Genomic DNA, 23,125 nt, shown 5'->3' on the forward strand with positions numbered 1-23,125 from the left:
GTCCCGCTGAGTTACTCCAGCATTTTGTGTGTATCTTCTGTGTACACCAGCAGTTCCTCCCTACTCATAAACTGGATGTCTGCAGTTCCTTGTGTCTATATTTTCCACTCAATGCCCCACAGGTCCTGCCCACTGTGTTATCTATTTCCTCCAACCCAGATTTTGTTGCCTTTCTGCAGGTGTTAGGAATTAGACGTGCAGGGCACAACCTTATTTGCTTGTCTGATCCTGGCCACGACCGACTACACTAAATCCTGTCTGCTTAAACATTTCAACAGGCAGCCATTGAGCAGTGGCCAGATCTAACATGCGGAGCAAACATTACACACGTTGGCAGCAATTAATCGCATAGTGCAGATCAACTGATTTGGGTAAAGGATCAATGCATTTGTTTGGTCGACATTGAATTCCCAATGATCGACATTGTATGGAAAAATAACATACTAAATCCATCAAAATAGAACAGTAAAAATCTGAAAGTGGACTGTCGGAGAATGGAGAAGGTTATTCTGCTCCAGATGGGAAGTGGTTTTACAACCATTATTCAACCTGAAGCTCTGAAGTGTTAAGGGCCTGTCCCACTTGGCTGTCATTTACGTGACAGGCCGGTAGTGACTGACGCCACGACGGTAGCACGTGTCATCATGTGTCCGCACAGCTGTCTGGAGCACGTGATGTCATTTGAAGATAGACACAAAATACAGGAGTAACTCAGCGGGACCGGCAGCATCTCTGGAGAGAGGGAATGGATGATGTTTTTGGTCGAGACCCTTCTTCAGCCTGAAGAAGGGTCTCGACCCGAAACGTCACCCATTACTTCTCTCCAGAGATGCTGCCGGTCCCGCTGAGTTACTCCTGTATTTTGCATCTATCTCCAATCGTCTTGGCCCCGCTCTGGGAGTAGAAGTGGGGGTGGATTCGGATCCGCAACGGCCGTGAGCCCCAGGTCGAGCTCGGCGATCATTTGCCTGCTTCTGCTGCTGTTGGAGGTGAGACGTTGTGCCGCGCCAGTATCTTGGGCCTGTCCCACTTTGGCCGTCAGTTACACGACAGAATTTGTTCAGGACAGAGTCCACACTCCTCCACATGCACTCCATGCGCCCATCCCGCACTATCCACGCGCTACCCACACGCTAGCAGGTCACGTAATTGGCGCGCTATTCCCAAGTGGAACAGGCCCTTCAATTATTTGTAAAGGAATTTACCAATGTTTTTGCAAGGCTGCATCAACATCTCAACCTGCTGAGGGAGTGAATGTCTCGATGAAAACATTTCACAACTTCAAGGTGAAGCATCAGCAAGGGTAAAGAAATAGACCTGTCCCATCTATCAATGATTTTGATCACCACTGAAGCCTCGATCCATTTCTGCTTTGTTTTGATTGATAATTCCAGCCTAATCTGCACATTTCTGCAGCATTTATCACATTGTCAATGTTTCTCAAAGCACTCTGCAGTCTTTTCAGACTTTAGAGATACAGCGCAGAGACAGGCCCTGTCTCCCACCGAGTCCGCGCTGACCAGCGATCACCCTCAGGGCTGGATTTAGATGAAGAGAGGCCCTAAGCTGTTCCACTTGTGAGGCCCCTCCCAATCCCCCACCCCCACGACTAGAGGAAGGTGGTCCACCAGATTGACACCGATTTGCAGCCGAGCGTGGCCAATGAGATGAGTGGCTGGAAAGCAGCGCTGTTTACTTATTTATTTATTGCCAGTGCTAGTGTCGAGTTATCGGCTTAAAACACTATTATTCTGAAATGGAGGACAAGGAAAATTACTGAAGGGTTGTTTAGAGACTACAGTGCGTTGTGACAACATATGTGAGAAAGGCCTATGACAGTGTCAAAAATATTATACACATAGCTGGGCTCTCACTTAATTTTTTTTCTCTGTTGTCAGCAACCTTGGCAGCTTTTTAAGTTTTTAAGTCATTTAAGACGGCTTGCATGATGCGTGTGATAATGTGCTCGAAGTGCATAGTTACCAGTCGGAATTATGCTTAATGAAGCATTCACATATTATTTCTGCTTCAAATAAAGTCACAAACTAAACATATTCACCAATCAAGACATGATATATACCACAATGACATGCAGCAAAATTATAATCAAGTAGCTCAACTCTTTTTACATGTTGCAATAAATGCTATTTCTATTATTTCTTTCCACATCCAAACATAAATGTGGTTGGATTATTCAGTGGATGATCAACCTCGGTGAGACCAAGCGCAGGACAGGATCGAACACAGATCTCTGGCGTTTGAGGCAGCAAGTCTACCAGCTGTGCCACTATATTATGTTTTCCAACACACAAAAAATTATACGTTGATAACTTTGGTTACTAAAAAAATGAAAATATCAATTTTCAGTCTTAAATCTCCAAGTGACTGCCAGGGACTAGTTTTAATGGAATTTACTTATGACACCTGTCGACAACCTACAACAGCAAAAATTGTCGCCACTGCCGCCGAAAGTTTTTCAACATGTTGAAAATTTTGCGGCAGTCGCCCAGAAAATCACCTGAGTGGGACAGACCCTTATCACACACACAAACGTCTTGTTCCTTTATGATCTAGATTTCATCTCCGATTGTGCAGGCAATAGGCTTCAGTCTAACTCACCCGTAGCACGCTAGTGGACTTGGTGATGTTCTCAGGGACATTGGCCTCGTAGGTGTTCTGCAGGAAGATGGGGCGGTTGTCATTGACGTCCATCACCGTGACGTACACAGTGGCCGTCCCTGTCCTTCTGCCTCCTGCGGGACCATTATCTGTGTGAAGATTGGTTATGGTTTATGATTGTCACCTGTACAATGAATAACTTTGTTCAACACACGCTATCCAGTAATATCTTACCATGCACGAGTACAATCAAACCGTAACATATGTACAACAGGTAGGGGGGAAAGTGTAGATAAAAATAAGTGCGAGGGCTCAACAAGGTAGGTTGGAAGAACGGGACTACACCCTTAGATTACGAGAGTCAGTTCAGTAGTGTAATAACAATGGGGAAGAAGTTGTATCCGAGTCTGATGGTACAAACTCTCAAGTGGGTGCAAGTGGTCCTTGATAATTTTGGCTGCTTTTCATGGCAGCATGAAATATAGATGGAGATGATGGGGTGAACGGGGGTGGGGGGCGGTTTATGTGGTGGACAGGGCTGCACCCACAACTTGTCATGGGTGGAGCAGATTTCCTCACACATTTTCACCAACTCAAATTGTGCTTTTCTTTCCCTAACTCTTTCCATTGCAAGTTTCTGAATGATCTCTTTACACATGTATCGCCATTTTTCCCTCTGCCATAAAGAAAAAATCCAGACTCCAGACCATCTACGATGTTTCATCGAAAGATTGTGAACTTTGTGAACATCCGCTCATTCCTGCACCTTTCGAATATTCCCATATATAAAGCTGCCATTTATTTCCTCACCTCAGGAGGAATGCACTTGGGAAAACTAAAGTGGATGGCGATTATTTACCAGGGAAGTGAAAGAGATTAGAATTCCACTCGCTAATATTACAGACACGGATAGTTAATGAGCTTTGAGGAAGTTATCTTGCTACCTTGTTCCGCAGTGCAAAATGATGAGAATCAACAGGATATTATAGACATACTGTAGATTCATACAGTACAGAAACAACCCCTTCTGCCCAACTTGCCCCATGCCCCATCTATGCCAGTTCCATCTGCCTACATTTGGCCCTTATCCCTCTTAACTTTTCCTATTCACCTACCTGTCCAAATGTCTTAAATGTTGTTATAGTACCAGCCTCAACTCCCTCCTCTGGCAGCTCGTTCCATAAACCCACCATATTCCTTGTGAAAAAGTTGCCCCTCAGGTCCTTCCCCTGAATCGAGTTCTGAAAATGCAGCACTTGGCACTTATCTGCATTAAATCTATCAACCAATCCTCAGCCCACTTGGTCAGCTGATCAAGATCCTGCTGTGACTTTTGATAGCCATCTTTGCTCTCTACGATACCACCCGCTTTGGTGTCATCTGCAAACTTACTAATCATGCCATGTACATTCTCATCCAAATCGTTGATATAAACAAATAGCACCGATCTCTGAAGCACACCATTACTCCCAAACCTCCAGTCTGGAAAAACAACCTTCCACCATCACTCTTGTGCTTCCTTCCATGAAGCCAGTTCTCTGCTCAGGTCACCCAGCTCTCCCTAGAACCTGTTTTGGGCCACCTTGGCTCCATAAACTCACCCTCCCCTCCCCTACTCAATAAAAAGCATTATTCAGAATAGCGGTTTGCACAACCCACTAAGGAAGATAATGACAAAATAAAATTCAAAAACAGGAGCAATTAATTGCACATTTATTCAAAGTCCAATTACTGCTTTCGTTTAATTAATTTAACAAAATTAATGAACTTCATCCCATGATACCAGCTTTTCTGATACTGATACTCATTTAGCTGGAGTCTTAGAAACCAGAATGGCGGCACAGCGGTAGAGTTGCTGCCTAACAGCGCCAGAGACCCAGGTTCGATCCTGACTACGGGTGCTTATCTGTACAGAATTTGAACTTTCTCCCCGTGACCTGCGTGGACCGTCTCCGGCAGCTCCATTCTCCTCCCACACTTCAAAGACATACAGGTTTGTAGGTTAATTGGCTTGGTTTAATTGTAAATTCTCCCTAGTGTGTGTAGGATAGTGCTGGCACACGGGGATCGCTGGTCAGCACAGACTTGGTGGGCCGAAGGGCCTGTTTTGGTGCTGTATCTCTAACACATTTAGTAACTACCTCACTGTTCCGGCAATTTGCAATGCGATGGACGGGCTTGATGATGTGTCACCAGTTTCTCAACTTTGAGAAGTTTCATCAAATCCTATTTAGCAAAAGAGTGCGTGTTTTTAGAGAGAAGGTCTGTGGATTGCACGGCAGAGCAATCAAGTGCGTACTGACTGCTCTCTCGCCTTATGCCTGGTCCACCCCTCTTCATAAATCCATGAATCATAGGTGCAGATGTAGGCCATTCAGCCCATCAAGTCTACTCCGCCATTCAATCGTGGCTGATTTACCTTTTTCGCTCAACTCCATTCTCCTGCCTTCTCCCCATAACTACTGACTCCCGTACTGATCAACACTCTGTCAATCTCTGACAAGAAAATACCCAATGACTTGACTTCGACAACTGTCTGTGGCAATGAATTCCACAGATTCACCACCCTCTGACGAAAGAAATTCCTCTTCATCTCCTTTCTAAAGATAATAATAATAATAATAATAATTTTATTTATAGAGCACTTTAAAAACAAACATAGCTGCAACAAAGTGCTGTACATCACTAATCATTGACAAAAAAGTTAATACACACCAAAAATAACAATCAAAAGAAATAGTAGGAAAAGACATGTAAAATAAAGAAACATCAAAAACACCACAAACAGAAGCAAAGCCTCAGGCATGGTCAAAAGCCAGGGAGTACAAATGCGTTTTAACACTGGATTTGAAGGTGGACAGTGAGGGGGCCTGTCTGATGTGCAGCGGCAGGGTGTTCCAGAGTGCCGGAGCAGCAACAGAGAAGGCTCTATCCCCTCTGAGCCTCCGACTAGACCTCGGTACCTCCAGGAGCAGCTGACCAGCTGACCTGAGGGACCGGGCAGGAGTGTATGGGTGGAGCAGCTCAGAGAGGTAAGGCGGGGCGAGCCCATTCAGAGATTTAAAAACAAATAACAGTAACTTAAAATGAACCCGAAAGTGCACCGATACACTCTTTTATTCTGATCTGGTTCGAGACTCTCCCATTAGTGTACAGGTTCCCAACCTGGGGTAAATTTACCTCCAGGGGGTAAATTTCGCCTACCCAGGGGGTAAATTTGTTGATTCTGGATTTGTACATATTTTATTGTCATTGACTGACTGTGTTTGGTTCTGGTATACCGGTATCTGTTCATCATTAGTTGTTCATAAATAAGTGAAATATTATTGTTATGTGCTATTAAAGTTGCCGGGGGTAAACAGGACAAAATAAAATTGGGAACCCCTGTACGAGTGGAAACATCCTCTTGCCTCTTAACCCCCCCCCCCCACACATAGGAAATGCCACAGCCCTCTTTAGGAACCACTGCTCGGGAGGGAACTACTGCAAGAATTAAGAATGAGCAGCAGTAGATCCATTCAAAATGAATCACGAAGGTTCAGTCACGGCAGCGGCAACGAGACAAAACAATAATGATTTAATTACAAGAAACCGCATCTAAAATGTGCTAAAACTCACTGAGTGTGAATGCAGTGAGTATTTCTTTGCAAATTATTGCTGAGGCAGAAACCTCATCAAAATAAATTTTGCTCAAGAAATGAGCATTGAATGAAGTGGAGAGGAAGGAAGGAATGGGTATCAACGCACGGAGACAGATACCGCTGATAAGACACAAAATGCTGGAGTAACTCAGCGGGACAGGCAGCATCTCTGGAGAGAAGGAATGGGTGACGTTTCGGGTTGAGATAGACACCGCTGTTGATTTGATAGGCTGAATCCCCTATTTTAGACACTGAGAAGTCTCCAATGCATTTCTCACTATGTCAGGCTTTTGAGGACAGGCAAAGCTACACTGATCAAAGCAGCAATGCGTTCTTGAGGTAAATGAATGCTGTCACAAACAAACACACAGCATTTCAAGATAGTTATACTGCTGGCAGTAACAATTGGGGGTATAAACTTATTTTATTTCAAGTAGATTTGATCTCTGTTAATTCTGAATCTCTGTCTTTAAAGAGTTACATGAAGAAGTGATTTTGTAAATCACAACATTAAGAGTGAATGTGTATGTTATATGATCTATTTCTCCCATAGCAACCCAGAATAGCAAAGATGAACTTAAAGTGTAGAAGGTAGACAAAAATGCTGGAGTAACTCAGCGGGTGAGGCAGCATTTATGGAGAGAATGGACAGGCGACGTTTTGGGTCAAGACCCTTCTTCAGCATTTGTGTCGACCTTCGATTTTTCCAACATCTGCAGTTCTTTCTTAAACATAAAGTGTTGGAGTAACTTAGCAGCATCTCTGGAGAAAGAAGGAAAGGTGACATCTCAGGTCTGAATGGGTACTGAAGGAACTGCAGATGCTGGTTAATATCGAAGATAGACACGAAATGCTGGAGCAACTCAGCGGGACAGACAGCATCTCTGGAAAGGAATGGGTGACCTTTTGGGTTGAGACCAGACTCTACGTTTCGGGTCGAGACTCTTCTTCAGACTGAACGCAGGGGCACTTTGTGTCTCTCTTTGGTATAAACCAACGAAGGAGCTGATCATGGACTTTAGGAGGGCACATCATCCGAGGACGTACACTCCATTGAGTATAAATGGGGATCCTGTGGATAGGGTGAACTGTTTAAAATATCTGGGAGTCCACATCTCTGAGGATATGACATGGTCATCACACGCCTCAGCACTGGTGAGTAAGGTAAGGCAGCGCCTTTACCACCTCAGGCAATTGAGGAAATTCAGAGTGTCTCCGAGGATCCTCCAGTGCTTCTACGCAGCGGCGGTGGAAAGCATCTTGTCCGGGAACATTACCATCTGGTTCGGGAATTGCTCTGCCAAGGACAAGAAGGCTCTGCAGAGAGTAGTGCGTTCGGCCGAACGCACTATGGGAACTTCACTCACCCCCCTGCAGGAACTATACAACAGGAGGTGCAACTCCAGAGCAAACAAAATCATGAGAGACCTCTTCCACCCCTGCAACAGACTGTTCCAGCCGCTACGGTCAGGCAAACGCCTCCGTTGCCATGCAGTGAGAACGGAGAGGTTGAGAAGGAGTTTCTTCCCAGAGGCAATTCGGACTGTAAAGGCCTTTCTCACCAGGGACTAACTGTACAGAACGTTTTTCCTTCTATTATTTATTATGTAAAATAATATGTGTGTTATGATTGTGTTTATAATTTGTTTGGTTGTTTTGTTGTTTCGCGAGCATTGCCACTTTCATTTCACTGCACATCTCGTATGTGTATGTGACAAATAAACTTGACTTGACTTGACTTGACATCAGCAGTTCTTTGATTCTACACCTCAACCCAGAATGCCCCCATCGCAGTCTGTAACTACTTCTGACAAAATTCCAGCAGAGTTGGTAGATAATTCCAAGCCCCCACCCATGACCCCCCAAGGAATCTGTTGCCGTGTTGCAGGACAACCTCCTGAACTTACTGGTAGGAACCCCCTTTACTAAATCCGTGTGGCTTGGATTAATTTGGAACAGTTAAGGGTTTTGCTCCATTTACAAGGAGTTTCTAAAGGTCATGAAGAATGTCACAAAGGGTCTAAATTATACTTGTCCACCCTCATGACTCTCCCCTGTGCAGTCTGCCTGATCCAATCCCTTCAATGTGCATCCGTGACTGGAATTAAACTAAGCACAAAGAGTTCAAACTGTACCACCAGGGAGAAATCACGGCCGGCATTTAACTGATCATTGCCAAGCCCACAATTGACCAGAAACGTAGCCAAAATCAAACTTAACTTGTGCAAGACTCAAACTTTAAAAAAATAATTTCCTTGCTAAAAACTATTCTGTTCCCTGATGGGTCATTATGACAACACTGATTTTTATTAATAATAAACGTCAAATATAATAATAGAAAAAATAAATCTGACTTAATTTGGAAGGATGAAAGCACTCAGCGGAAGAGAATTCATGTCAGATCAGATCAGCCCTTGGTTTGATAATCTAAGGCTGTCATCAATTCAAATAACCTTCCTCACTTCCATTCCCGACTTCTGACAACGCTGAATAAAGTTAGGCTCATTCTTACTTAAAGCCTCGAATTAAAGAAAATGAGTCACTGTTTTCTCAAGTATTTTCAAATCATGCGCCAATCCTGAAAGGCTGAGTTGTCGGTTCTCAATCTTTAATTGGCCTCTCTGCCTGATGTATTCTCACCTTTGAGTCATAAGGTGGTGGGTGCAAGTCCCACACCAGATCTTTACAAGTTTAACCGTCTCAATGCTGGCACTGCAGGGTGCCGCATGGTTACAGGAGATATCTTTCAGTTTGGAATTAAAAATAAGCTTCTGCCTGCCTACAGATCGCAAGGAATCATTTTGACGAAGAGCTAGAAGTTGATAGTACAACTATATTTATCTCTCTGACCATGTCTGTACGGTGGCGCAGCGGTAGAGTGCTGCCTTACTGCTGCAGGGATCAGGGGTTCAATCCTGACTACGGGTGCCGCCTGAATGGAGTTTGTACTTTCTCCCCCTGTGACCGTGTGGGTTTTCTCCAGGTTTCCTCCAAAGATGTACTGGTTTGTAGGCTAATTGGCTTGGTAAAATTGTAAATTGTGTGTACGATAATGTTAGTGTGTAGTGATCGCTGGTCGGCACGGACTCAGTGGGCCCGTTTCCACGATGCATCTCTAAACAAAAGTCACCAAGAAGGATTCTCAGGGTCATTATTACATTGCGTTGCTGGGACCTTGTTGTGCTCCATTACCCCAGTGATGTAAAGTGGTTCATTGGGACATGAAAGGTGCGACAGAAATTCAAGTTATTAATTTCTTTGCAGTGGCTACAACTTCAAACGTGCTGTAGATGGACACAAAGTGTTGGAGTAACTCAGCGAGTCAGGCAGCATCTCTGGAGAACGTGGATAAGTGACGTCAGATAGAAGGGTCCCAACCCGAAACGTTACCTATCCATTTTCTCCAGATATGCTGCGTGACCCACTGTTACTCCAGCATTTTTGTTACAAACAAGCATCTACAGAGCCTTTGTATTACATTTCAAAAGTGCTGCGTTGGTTGTGAAACACGTCATGGCATGAGCAGCACTACAGGGCACTCGGTTACCACCTGGTCTTCTGGAGAGATGTGTTGCATTGGCCTGCAGTGTTGAGCTATCCAGTTAACTAACCTTCCTCCACCTTAACTAGACTATTTTCTCTGGAGTGCACATGTAGGAGTGTGCTTGAGTCTAAATGTGGGGCCTTATACCCAGATATGACTGCTCGAGCTGATCTGAGTTCAAGCGTTGGTGGGTTTTCCTATGTTCACCTTGACCTGTCTACAAGTCTCAGATGTGTAACTGACTCATGGTGATGCTGGGTGGGTCGGCCTGAATCGGGCAGGGGGATGGACTGGGCAGGCATGAGCCGACTCCATTGTTTTGTCCAGTTCGCAACTACACTGGTTGGATGCTGTGGGGTCGGACTGGCTAGCCAAGCCTGAAGGCCAACATAAGGCATGCATTCAATGTTATTTTGAACTCTGTTCTAAAGTAACTCTGTGCGCAGGTTCCCGTTAATCACTTTGCCTTTCGGCACCACCATCATTCATTTACAATGGGAAGATGCTCACAAAATGCTGGAGTAACTCAGCGCTACCGCCAGCATCTCAGGAGAGATGGAATGGGTGACGTTTCGGGTTGAGATTATTCTTCAGACTGAGAGTCAGGAGAGAGGGAGGCAAAGAGATATGGATGGGGAAGAAGTGAAAACACTGATCAATGGGGGCGATGGCCAAGGTAATGTAGAATGGGACACTGGGGAGGAAGAGAATTGACACGACTAGCATGGGAATTGATGTTGAAGCATTAAGTGCAAAGGAACACATAAGAACAGGTATTAGAGCTCTAGCTGAATGTTGATCAAAGGTTCTGCAAACTTAAAATAAAGTGGCCAGTGGGAATCAAGATAAATGAAAAGGCCAAAAATGCACCATATCCTTTGTAATTTCGAGTCGCCACAAATGATTTGAATTGGGTCACTGTTAGAGCAGCAAAGAGTAAGCTGCCACAAACGGCAGTAAATGACCTGCTAATTTGCTTTAGGAGAAACTGGTATTGATCAGAACAGTCAGAAGAGCTCTTGTAGCCCAATATTTAAGTAGTAATAAGTCTCAGAAGCGTTTGCGTAATTAAATAACTCAAGGAGCTTGACAGGTGGCCAAACCGTTAGGATTTGAGGATTGTTTTAACGGAGTAGTGAGAGGTGAAGAGAGAGAGAGAGAGAGAGAGAGAGAGAGAGACAGAGGTTTATGAAGGAAATGCCGGGCAAAAGGGCCTTGATAGCAGAAGGTTCCATCACCACTGACACAGCAATTAAAACCAAGGACAATCAAAAGGCGATAACTGGAGAAAGACAGACTGAGATTCTATGTTTTGATCTCTTTAAACAACCGAAATACTGTACGCCCATTTGTAATGGCTCAGCTTAGCTCCTCACCGATAGCTTCCAAAATCAGTGTGTAAGAAACTTGAGTCTCTCTGTCCAGGTTCACCACAGTTCTGACAATTCCGTCTCGAAAGCCAACGCTGAATTTTCCATCGTTGTTTCCACCTGAAAGATAACTTTGCATTATTTTTTTTGTGAGATGGACTTGTTATCTTGAGGCCACAAATCTGACAGATTAAACAGGACAGGTCTCATTTCCTGCGCTGTAAAGGGAGAGATGGAGGGTTGATGCAACTTGCTTCACATGAGAACACTCAGAGCATTTGTATGCAGTCTCCCTTTGTAGCTCCAGTTTATTCCAATGCCCGCAGACATTAAAATGAGCGCCACATCATCATAGAATAATATAGCAGGGGAGGCCACTCAACTCTTCATTTATTTGGGATGCAGAATGTCGAATGTGTCCGCACAGCATCCACTGTGCGCCAATGGTGGAAGGAAAGAATGATTAGCATGGTGGACAAGGTACAAACTGAGCAAGCTGCTTTGTCCTGATGGTATCAAACTTCCCTACATTCACACAGACAAGTGGAAAGTTATAGGAGCAGAATTAGGCCATTCGGCCCATCAAGTCTGCTCCGCCATTCAATCATGGCTGATCTATCTTCCCCTCTCAACCCCATCCGCCTGCCTTCTCCCCATAACCCCTGACACTCTTCACCATGCTCCCGACTTGGAGAAAGGCTCTGGAGCGTCAGGAGGTGAGCCATTCACTGCGGGATAACCAACTTTAGAACTGATCTTCTAGCACTGCATTGATGTGGTCAATCTAATCGGGTTGCTGGTCAATGGTGGTCACCCAGGATTTGACGGAGGAGGACTTTGCATTGGTAATGCCAATTAATGTTGAGGGCAGGTGGATAGACGTTGTTGAGCTTTGTGATGGGCCATGGATGCTTCTTGCCATGTAACAGCCAGACCCGGATGTTGTCTAGAATTGCTTCATTTAGCCCGAGGAATGGGGATTATTCACAGGTGACTTCATGGCAAAGCCAGAATCTAACGTGCATTTCTGATTGCCCCAAAACAGTAAGGATGTGAAAAAGGGGCCAGAGGAGAAGGCTCTTTTACCAGAAGGCTGCACGGATTAGTGGCTATATCAAGAGTGTTTTATTGTCAGATAGACCCAGGTAGGACAATGAAATTCTTGCTTGCTGCAGCACAACAGAATATGTAAACATAGTACATAACGGGAGAAGATAAAAAGTTCAGTGTGTGTACACACATGCACACATATTCAATAAATGGCAAATATAGTGAAACAATAATAATGAGTTTGTTGCAGTTCAGAGCCTATTTGTTGTTGTGCTTAATAGCCTGATGGCCATTACTACAAGGAGAGGTGGGACAGACTTGGAATGTTTTCTCTGGAATACTGGAGGGGGACATCTGATGGAAGTTTATAAAATGATGAGAGGCATAGGTTGGGTAAACAGTTAGAACTTTTTTCCGAGGATGGAAATGTCAAATACCAAGAGGGCAAAGTTCAAGGTAATAATAATAATAACTTTATTTATAGAGCACTTTAAAAACAACCACTGTTGCAACAAAGTGCTGTACATGACTAATCATGAACAACAACAACAAAAAAATAAATAAAATCAATAAAAACAAAAAAAAGGGTAAAGGTTTAAAGGAGATGCGTGGGGCAAGTTTTTTGATTCTTAAACAGAGGGTGATGGGTGCCTGGAATGGGTACCCGAGGATGGCGGTGGAAGCCGATATTAGCAGCATTTAAGACACTTTTGGTTAGGCTTGTGGCTCTGCAGGGTATGGAGGAATATGGATGTTAAAGAATAAACTGCAGATGCTGGAAAATCGAAGGTAGACAAAAATGTTGGAGAAATTCAGCGGGTGCAGCAGCATCTATGGAGCGAAGGAAATAGGCAACGTTTCGGGCCGAAATCCTTCTTATGGATTATATGCAGGTGCTCTTGGTATGAGTTGCTCTTGGTATCATGTTAGGCACAGACATTGTGGGCTTAAGACCTGTTGTTGGGCTGTCGTGTTCTATGTTCTATTATGAGCAGAGCATGTGGGTTTTCAGGCCCAGAGGAATCATTCATATTCAACAGTCTGAAGGAGGCAGTGGAGGTTTATACTGGTTGAGAAAGTTCATTTTATGCTTGGCTTTGTAAATAAGGGCACTAATACAAAAAGTCATGTCATAATAATCCTTTTTGCATTACACTTTCAGAAGAATAGAACATTGTGGGGAGCTTTATGTTGGTGATAACAATGATGCAGGGCATCAGTCGTGTGGTGAAACTGGAGATGCAATGATTGTAGTTGGAGAAGAGGAAGGCTGCCAGGAGAGACATTAAAAATATTAGGCATGAGGACGTAAGTGGAGAAACTGTTTCTTCTCCTAAATGAGACCAGGGATCACATGTAGACAAAAGCTCCAGAGGAATATGTATTCCACAGTTAATTCCACACACAATTTTCACAAAGCAACTGGATGCTTATTCAGTTATTGGGGAAACCAGTGGTGTGCAGTGACATTTAAGAGGCTTTTTTTGATAGGCACATGGATATGCAGGGGACTGAGGACTAATGATTGCATGCAGGGAGATGGGATTAGTTTAGCTTGACATTATGTTCGGCACAGACATTGTGACCCAAAGGGCCTGTTTCTGTGTTTTATTTTATTTCTATTCTATGTCCTATGTTTTAAATGTTACTAATATGGCTTACAACGGTGGCACAGCGGTAGAGCTGCTGCCTTACTGTGCTTGCAGCGCCGGAGACCGTGGTTCGATCCTGACTACGGGTGCTTTCTGTATTGAGCTTGTACATTCTCCCCGTGACCTGCGTGGGTTTTCTCTGAGATCTTTGGTTTCCTCCCACACTCCAAAGACGTACAGGTTTGTAGGTTAAATGGCTTGCTATACATGTAAATTGTCCCTAGTGTGTGTAGGATAGTGTTAATGTGCAGGGATCGCTGGTCAGTGTGGACTCGTTGGGCCGAAGGGCCTGTTTCTCTGTTGGATCTCCAAACTAAACTAAACTACTGTAAATCTATTGGAGTTAATCCTGCGCCATTTAATCTTCTCTAGTGCCATCTCCTTCTACGTTTGTGACCTCTGGCTCCTTGTGAAGTTACACGTGCGTGCCACTGTGAATATACCCATAGCATGCACCAGGATATGTTTAATGGATGATAGTAATTCAGGAAACATGCATTCAATTTTACAAAACAAAATCTTCAGCAAACACTGGATTACTTTTGAAGTGCAGTCATTTGTTTAAATTAACACCAGCAACCAAATTATGTTCAGAAAACAACCATAGTGTCAGGCAACAGAGTGAGTTAATGTCAGAGATTTTGGGGAGAAGGCAGGAGAATGGGGTTAGGCAGGAGAGATAGATCAGCCATGATTGAATGGTGGAGTAGACTTGATTGGCCGAATGGCCTAATTCTACTACCTATCCCAAATCACCTTATGATGCATTATATCTGTAGCCGGCAGGCCAGGCAGCAACTTTGAAGGGAGTGGCAGAGCTATGAATTCAAGTCAATAAGCTTTCAATGGTAGTAAGACTTCAAAATGGAAATCATTGTTGAAAGATTTTCAGGAACGTAACCTGCTAGTCCCTTCAGTCACGTACAAATAAATCATCTTCATATGTGCCTGGTTACTACGCTGGCCTTTAATCTAAATTTAGTTCAGCTTAGTTACAGTCATAGACTCTTACAGTGTGGAAATTGCCCACACCAGCCAACATGTCCCATCTACAGAAGTGTAGGTGAGCGAGAATTGGCTTTCTTTGAATTACATTCCATGACAAGAAAATGATGCCCTTCAGTTTCCTCTTAAATCTCCCCCATCACCTTAAACCTATGTCCTCTGGTTCTAGATTCCACTACTCAGGGTAAAATACTGTATATTTACCCCATCTATTCCAGGTGTCACTTATATACTACCTGCCTGCCTGCCTTTGGTCTATATCCATCAAAACCTTTCCGATCAATGTACCTGTCCATGTTCATTTAAACATGTTGATTAAAACTGGTGTGCTGGCAAACAATGGTGCGGACATGGATGTTGCAAGACAGGACAAAGATTTACTGGGCATTGCTCTGTGGCTAAACTTCAGCTTTGTTGGTTTTGCCAGGCACGCACCTGTGATGAAGTAACTGAGCTCAGCGTTCAGACCGGCGTCTGCGTCGGTACAGTTGAGATGAACGACCACATAATCCCTGGGCACGTCCTCCAGCAGAGAGATGCGGTAAACAGCTGGGTGGAACGTCGGAGTCTCGTCATTCATGTCCATCACTGAAAGAACAAACAAGGCCCGTGTTCTAAAATGAGGACTCGGCAGAACAAATTCACTATTAACCAGGCGTGAATGGGTTTTTGGAATTCGAAAGCCCCGCTTCCGAAACCTCCCCTATGTATAAAAAGTTAGAAGCATGAGAGTGCACAGTCACAGTCTGAAGAAGCACCTCGACGCAAAATGTCACCTATTCCTTTTCGCCAGAGATGCTGCCTGTCCCGCTGAGTTCCTCCAGCATTTGGTGTAAAGCGGCATCTGCAGTTCCTCCTACAAATTGTACACTGACAACTCTGGCTGTGGAAGATCAATGTGCTGAAACAATTTTCTTAACCACCCTGTCTACCTGTGATGCCACTTTCAATGAAAACTAAGTACCTGCACTCCGATACCCCTCTGCTCGACAACACTCCCCATATGCCCTGCCATTCACTGTATAGGACCTGTATAGGTAGTGGATAGGGTGATAATCAAGTGGGCTGGAAAGATTTGAGCTTCTTGGGTGTTGGAGCTAGGCTCACCCAGGCAAGCGGAGAACTTTCCTTCGCATGTCCTGACCTAAGACTTCAATGTGGAGCAGAGATGTTGCAGTGTTTAGAGTTGACTCATTACTGCAGGATGCCCAGGACTGTTGCTGCTTACCTCTTACGGTCAGGGTGCTGGTGGAACTCCTCGGCACTGCTCCTGCATCACTGGCTATCAACCGGAGGTAATACTCGGCTATCCTCTCTCGATCTAGCACCACCGTGGAGGTGATCACGCCCGAGCTGGCGTTTAACACAAAGTCCAGTCGGGGCATGCCCACTTGCATTGAGTACGTGACCAATCCATTCATCCCTTCGTCTGGATCCAGCACCGATACCTGTGGGCAGAGTAAAGCATCATCGTGTTGAAATAAACTGAACAAAAACAAAACGTGGAAAAACTAATGATGGTCACTGGCGCGCAAGCAAGGTGTTTTCTCACAAATGGCGAATGGGAACTAAGAATTGGGAATTAGAATGGGGATATTTCTCTCCCGCCTTGAGAGGAATCCATAAAACATCAACGTCAGAAGATGTAGACAGAAGCTATTTCTTCCATATTCATTCATTCATTCCCAGCTATGGATTTTACTGGGAATGACGAGATTTATTGGGCGTTTCTAACTGTTGTATTGAACCGATGGGCTTGCCCGGCCAGTTCAAGGGGCAGGGTCATATGTGGGTCAGTCCAGGTAAGAATCTTCACTGGCTTTGCGAACCATATGGTTTTTACAACCATATGGGTTACCGCCAGAAGCTGCATTTAAATTAGTTTGAGTTTGACAGCAACTGTAGTGTAATCACTAATTCAGGCGTCCAAGCAGTTGATCCAGACATATGGACGTTCAGTACAGTAACAGGACCACAATGTTTCCAATAAATCATTCAACTGTGGCAAGGGCAATGTGCATCACACTAAGTATATGAGTGCTTCTAAACTAGTGCTGCATTCCCGGCCTTCAATAGATTAACATTCCATTTATTCAGAACTGGGCTTAGTGTGGTTTGACTGTGGTTTTAATCAGAGATCAAGGAAAGACTTAAGGGGCTGTCCCACTGTCTGAGCTAATTCAAGAGCTAATTCTCCCGAGTTTCCCCTGATTTGAACTCGGAGAATTACAGTAATGGCCGCTCGTGGGTACTCGGGGCTCTCGTGGACATTTTTCAACATGTTGAAAAATCTTCACGAGTCTTCACGAGCTTACCGCGTTTCCCGAGTACCTGCCATTAGCGTTGCGAGCCGCTAAGTGACGTCCCGAGCTCCGACGTACCCGCTACGTACATTCTACGTGCTTACCACGAGTATGATTTTTTTTTTAAACTCGGGAGAGCTCTTGAATGACCTGGTACAGTGGGACAGGCCCTTTAGCCCAGTCCACCCCAGTCACTAGAGAAATGTCTGCCCCGCTCGCTTTCCTCTCTGAATTAGGGGAAGAGACACGCGCTCCACATTGTAAAGTGGAGGCGGCTTTGCACGCAGGTCTAAAAAAGCTACCTGGAAAATGGACGAGGCTATGGGTAGACCCTCTCGCACTTCAGCGGTGAATGGTAAATTTTGGAAAGCTGGGTCGTTGTCATTGAGATCCAACAGGTTGACGGAAACAATGGTGCTGCTGCTGGCTTGGAGAGCTGGCCTTCCCTCTGCAATGGAAATAACACGGATCAGGACACCATGCTTACCGGCTGCATTTAAAACATTCTGAGCTCATGAACGGAGGCTTGGGGCGATGGGAGCTGTAATTTGGCTGAGCCCTGCTATTTTCAATTGGAAATGGACCACGATCAGTATATTATTGCTGGCCTGAAGAAGGGTCTCGACCCCAAAACTTCACCCACTCCTCTTCTCCAGAGATGCTGCCTGACCCCGCTGAGTTAATCCAGCATTTCGAGTCTATCTTCGACATATTATTACATCTGTTAAACACCATCCAATACTACAAAGAGCAAGTTATTTTAAAACAGTTGTTATGTACACATAAATATCCTGTAAAGAGCCAGGGGTGCAAGATCTGTCCAAGCCCTTCATGCAGGACTATTAAAGATCTAAATGTCTGCTTTGACTAATGCTGATTTTGCATCTCGTTGCTGTATGTGGTGTTTTCTGTGTGTGTATGCATGTGTGTATGCATGCGTGTGTGTGTGTGTGTATAACAGCTATTGAAAGTGACTTACTTGTACAATCTCTAAACAGGCAGATGTGCAAACAAGGAAATGCAGATGCTGGTTTACAAAAGAGACACAAAATGCTGGAATAACTCAGCGGACAATGTCTGGGGAACATAGATAGGTGATGTTTTGGGTCGGGACTTCTTGAAACTATTGGTAGAATAAATAAATTCAGGAATGTCCTGGGCTGGGATTAACAAAATCAAAACCATTGAGGCTGTGAATAAAGACATTGAGCGTGAGTTTTGATGGTGCTTGAAAGAATTGGATTGGGATTGGAAGGATATGTTGATGGGGTTGGGTGAAGGAGGATGAGAACCTTCTGTGAGCGAGTATAAAAATAGCCATGGACTTGGATCGAGTTGCTCCTTTCTGCAGAGGAAGCTGATATAACACCATGTGTATGCCACCATGGGAGTCCCTTCGCTCGACACTCTGAGTATCGACTGAACCGCAGAAGTCATAAGATAAAAGTCACATTTTGTTCATTAAGAATGATTTCATCTAATCAGGTCTCCATAGCGCCCCGCTTTTGTGATTCATGCTAATAAATGCATTGTCAGCAAGCAAGGGATCAGGTTACTAACTGTGCAGAGTTGGTGCTGGGGATTCGTAGCCGAAGCTCTTTTATTTGTAGACATTCTCTGCTATATATATATATTTTTTTGCTCTGTAAGGATGATGGCTCATGGAGTGCGGTTGCCCAATTACAGGACCAGCTGCAACACAGACTAACACCGAGGGAGGAGAAAGGAATCCAAATAATGGCAAATCAAGCTAGAGTCATCGCAGGTTCTCCCATTAGTGGGGCAGTCAGCAACACAGCGCACGCACTGCAAAGCTGGGAGGGAATGGCAACTGGACGATCGACCGGCAGAAAGCCCAGAGTGAAAAGAGAGAAAAAAAAACACTAGTTCTCCGATACAAACAAGGAACTGATCTTGCTGAATTGTGACAGTACTCAAATGTAGCACCTCCAGTTTTAGAGCAGGTATAGGAGTTAATGAAAGGACTTTGATCAGCTGTTATAATGGTGCTGTATGTTATACTTTTCTGTTTACCTACATACTTCCCCTCCTCAGGGCCTGAGTGGATGGCCATGCATTTATAGAACAAGACCACATTGATAAGCAGACAAGAACTGTCCTTCCTTGATTATAATTGTCACACTCTACAAATACTGAAGGAAATATCTTCTATGACACTTTCTAAGTCATGCTGTCAATGCATCTCTGCAGCCCACAATGATTCTGCCCAGAGAACCAATCTTTCAGTGGTGGCGGCTGAGGAATAAATAATAAATAATGAAGGGGAATCTCCCTTGGTCTTTTTCCAAGTGTCAGAGGCTCTTCCTCACCAACGTGAGGGATCTTGGTGTGAACTTTCACTTGACTGATGGACCTTTGACAATGCAACCACCCTGGAAAGGACTGAGGAGCTTCTCTATGCCTGACCTCTGCCTCAAAACCTCCTGTGTTCCAAGGCTCACCTAGTTCAAGGGAAATGTTTGAGGGATTATCGTGGAATGAATGAACTGGACACAAAATAATTCAAGTCTATAAGATGGCTGTGAAATAAAATGTGGATTACATTTAGGAAAAGGAAGGGGCTCCATGAGTATCAAGCAATGTGGTTCTCTGGAATTCTGGAAGTAAAGGCTCAAATGCCAAAGGTTGGAAACAAATTAGTTCAACTGGTCAGTCACCATGCACCAGAATCCATGGTTGTAGATAAACAGTTCCGTATCCAGCACAAACATTTTCACAAATATGGGATTATTTTTACTACAAACACATCAGTATAAAGAGCATGGTTTTAGGAGATACAGCACGGAAACAGGCCCTTCTGTCCATCAAGTTCATGCTGACCAACGATTGCCTGTACACCAGTTCTATGCTTGTAGGTTACCGAGTAACCTACAAGCCTGCACGTCTTTGGGATCTGGGATCTGGGATGAAATGAAGCACCTGGAGAAAACCCATGGTGGATCACTGGCCAACATGTCCCATCTATACAGGTCCCATCTACCTCCATTTGGCCCATATCCCTCTAAACCTGTCCTATTCATGTACCTGTCTAAACGTTGCGATAGTAATTGGACATAAAATACTACAGGTGCACAACCTTTTATCCGAAAGCCTTGGGACCAGACACTTTTCGTAATTCAGAATTTGTCGGTCTTCGGAATGGAATTTTTTTAGCGTAGATTTTAATGGCTGGCTCAGTGGTAGAGTGCTCGGCTCATATCCGCAAGGTCGCGAGTTTGCGCCTTGATCCCTGCAGTTACTCGGTCGCGAGTTTGAGTCTTCAATGTCGTTTTTTCTTGCAGAATAAATGTTTGTAAGAAATGCAGTGTAGGAGAGGTGTACTGACTGTGTGGGCAGAACTTTGGAAGTGATTGCCCACCAGTCTAAAAAGCCGCTGTGTCTCCCTGTCCCTGGGATAGCAGGGGGCGATCAAACAGCACAATACCCCCCTCCCCCTCCAACTCCAGAGGAATCCGCTCCCCGATGGGCCGCTACAGAGACAAGTGGCAGTTTGCCCACATCCCGAGCTGCGCCACCCCAAGAACACCTTGCACACCATCAGCTTCTGCCCCTACGTGTTCCTCTGGAGTTGGAGCGGGGCTGGGCTGGAGTTGCTGCTGGCTGTGGGTCTCTGGGATCTCCGTGCTTGCAGTGGGCCTGGGGGTCGCTGTCCCGTTGGTCCTGACGTCTCCGGCCACCCCCCCTGGACTGGAGCTGAGACTGGGAACTGTACCGCCCTTGCCCCCTCCCTCTGCAACTGCAAACAACCCAACTCTCCTGCAAGGGCGGTACAGTACGGAGGATAGCAGATGGCCAGAGACGTCAGAACCAACAGGAACCCGCTCCCCGATGGGCCCCTACGACGCCCCGACATCCGCAACCCAGGTTCCTCTGTAGTTGGAGCGGGGCTGGGTGCTGCTGGCTGTGGGTCTCTGGGTTCTCCGTGCTTGCGGTGGGCCTGGTGGTCGACGTCCAATTGGTCCTGACATCTCCGGTGACTGCACTAGCCTGCTGGCTGCCATCGCCGACGTGAAGACAGTACAAAGCCCCCGCGCCGGTGCGATGAGCGGGGAGCTGGAGAGGGGAGGGATGGGGTTACACACATGGCCGGGAAGCAGAGGGGTGTAGGTGGGGTGAAACTGAAGGGAGCAACAATCTGCTGCTGCCTGCACGTTGAGTTACAAAGTTCCCACGCAAGACTCACGATACACTGTATCGTGTCTACCGTGGGAACATTTTAACTCAGCTGGCAGGTAGCAGCATATTGTCAATTATTAACCCTCCCGCGCAATATACCCTCACCTCTTTTATGAATGGGGATTTAGTTCCCCTTTCTTCGAGGACCGACCGAGGTTCCGCTGTCACCTCTGCGGGCCGCCCTCGGTGAACGTTTTCAAGGACCTTTCTTCAAGGACCGAAAAAATGGCGCTATTCGGAGGTTTTCGTTATTTGGATCTTCGGATAAAAGGTTGTGCACCTGTATGTGACTATTGGAAGGCACATGTAGCAAAGTGCAACATGAAGTCTTAATTGTTTAATGTGTTTCTTTATTACTCACGGTCCGTGGCTGAAACAACAATTTTTCTCATCATTTCAGCATCCCTGGCATCTTTATTCTCTCGGTCCAACACTGCTCCTGAAGTTCGGATCTTCCCCGTGGTTCTGCTTATTCGATAGAAAGGGTTTGGAGGGCTGATGGTGTACACCACAGAGCCATTCTCAGCCAGGTCTGGGTCATAGGCCGACACCTGTGGAAGAGATACAATTGGCCTTGTTATTCATTATTTCGCTCAGCAGCAGTAGATACAAGGTGGGTAACCTTTCACCAAGGAAAATGCCCCAGTGAGACTCACAGATAAGATGTGAGAGTGAGCAACACAAGGCAAGGCCGAGGCCAATTTCCAAAAAGTTGGTCAAGAAGGTGGGCTTTAAGGAGCAGCTTTAAGCAGCAAAAGCAGACAAGGAGACTCTAGTTAGTTTATTATTGTCATGTGCCCTGAGGTACCATGGAAATCTTTTTGTTAATAAGGAGATATAAAAATAAAAATAGATATAATTGAAGCACACAGAGTAGAGGATGGGACCAAAAATGGTAAATTAAGACAGATGGTGGATCAATAATTTAAAAAAAACAGCTTTTTATGAATGCACGTCAGGTTCAAAGTAACTTGTTAGACTGCCAGTATTCACTGACATTTAAAGAATGCAATAAAAGCTGATTTTTCAACCTATTGTTCCTTCATGACAAATTTGTTCAAGAGCCAAGATTCAGGATTAGGACAGCACCAAGGTTTTGGAATGATGTGGGTGAGACAGGAGATAATCAGGGAAAGAGAAACGGGAGCAGAAACTGTGGAGAGAACTGAAGGCAAAAGTTAGAAATCATTCAATCAAAAGTAGAATATTGCTAAATCGATGAGAAACTACAGAATACAGTGGGGTACAGGAGAGGCTGGGTGTCCCTGAGAATGTAAGTATAATAAATGCAGGTTGTTCTGCTGCACTGTGATGAATAGATACAAGGCTGTTGATGTATTCGGGAAGACTATTTGCTTTGCGTGGGTCTATCTGGTTATAGCACAATTTTTGACCAAGAACTAGAAAGGTCACTTTGGCAATTACCAAGCAGTAAAAAATGCTGTCTTGGACAAAAACAAGTCTTTGTTGAAAAACAAAAACAGTTTCCAAGTAACCTCCCTGCAGTAATTTAGCACCATTGACCCTTAAGAATACAGGCTGTGAGTTTCACTGTGTGGCTATTAAAATAGTTGCTTTTTCTGACACATGTGTAATTATACTCCACTAAATGCCACATATAGCCTTTAGTATATTTCGGGGCAGTGGGCAGGTGCTATAGACCTGCACGGGAAGGTAGACGCTCCCACCCCCACGAGTCTCGGGCAGATGGGGCTCGTCAGCCTGGGAAGGCAGTCCATCTAGG

General features: G+C 44.9%; 1 protein-coding gene across 2 annotated transcripts in view; it reads right to left on the reverse strand.

Moving 5' to 3' along the window:
- Positions 1–23,125, reverse strand: part of cdh23 (cadherin-related 23) — a 533,293-nt gene that overhangs the window by 184,237 nt on the left and 325,931 nt on the right. For both annotated transcript variants that reach the window (XM_055661759.1, XM_055661758.1), the window contains exons 22-27: positions 21,743–21,932; positions 17,487–17,632; positions 16,110–16,329; positions 15,317–15,469; positions 11,181–11,294; positions 2,620–2,768 (exon numbers count right to left, since the gene is read on the reverse strand). In XM_055661759.1, the coding sequence (XP_055517734.1) occupies positions 2,620–2,768; positions 11,181–11,294; positions 15,317–15,469; positions 16,110–16,329; positions 17,487–17,632; positions 21,743–21,932 (972 nt within the window). The remainder of the gene's footprint in view (positions 1–2,619; positions 2,769–11,180; positions 11,295–15,316; positions 15,470–16,109; positions 16,330–17,486; positions 17,633–21,742; positions 21,933–23,125) is intronic.

The sequence above is a fragment of the Leucoraja erinacea genome, chromosome 34, assembly GCF_028641065.1.
Source record: "Leucoraja erinacea ecotype New England chromosome 34, Leri_hhj_1, whole genome shotgun sequence".
NCBI classification, from domain to species: Eukaryota; Metazoa; Chordata; class Chondrichthyes; order Rajiformes; family Rajidae; genus Leucoraja; species Leucoraja erinaceus.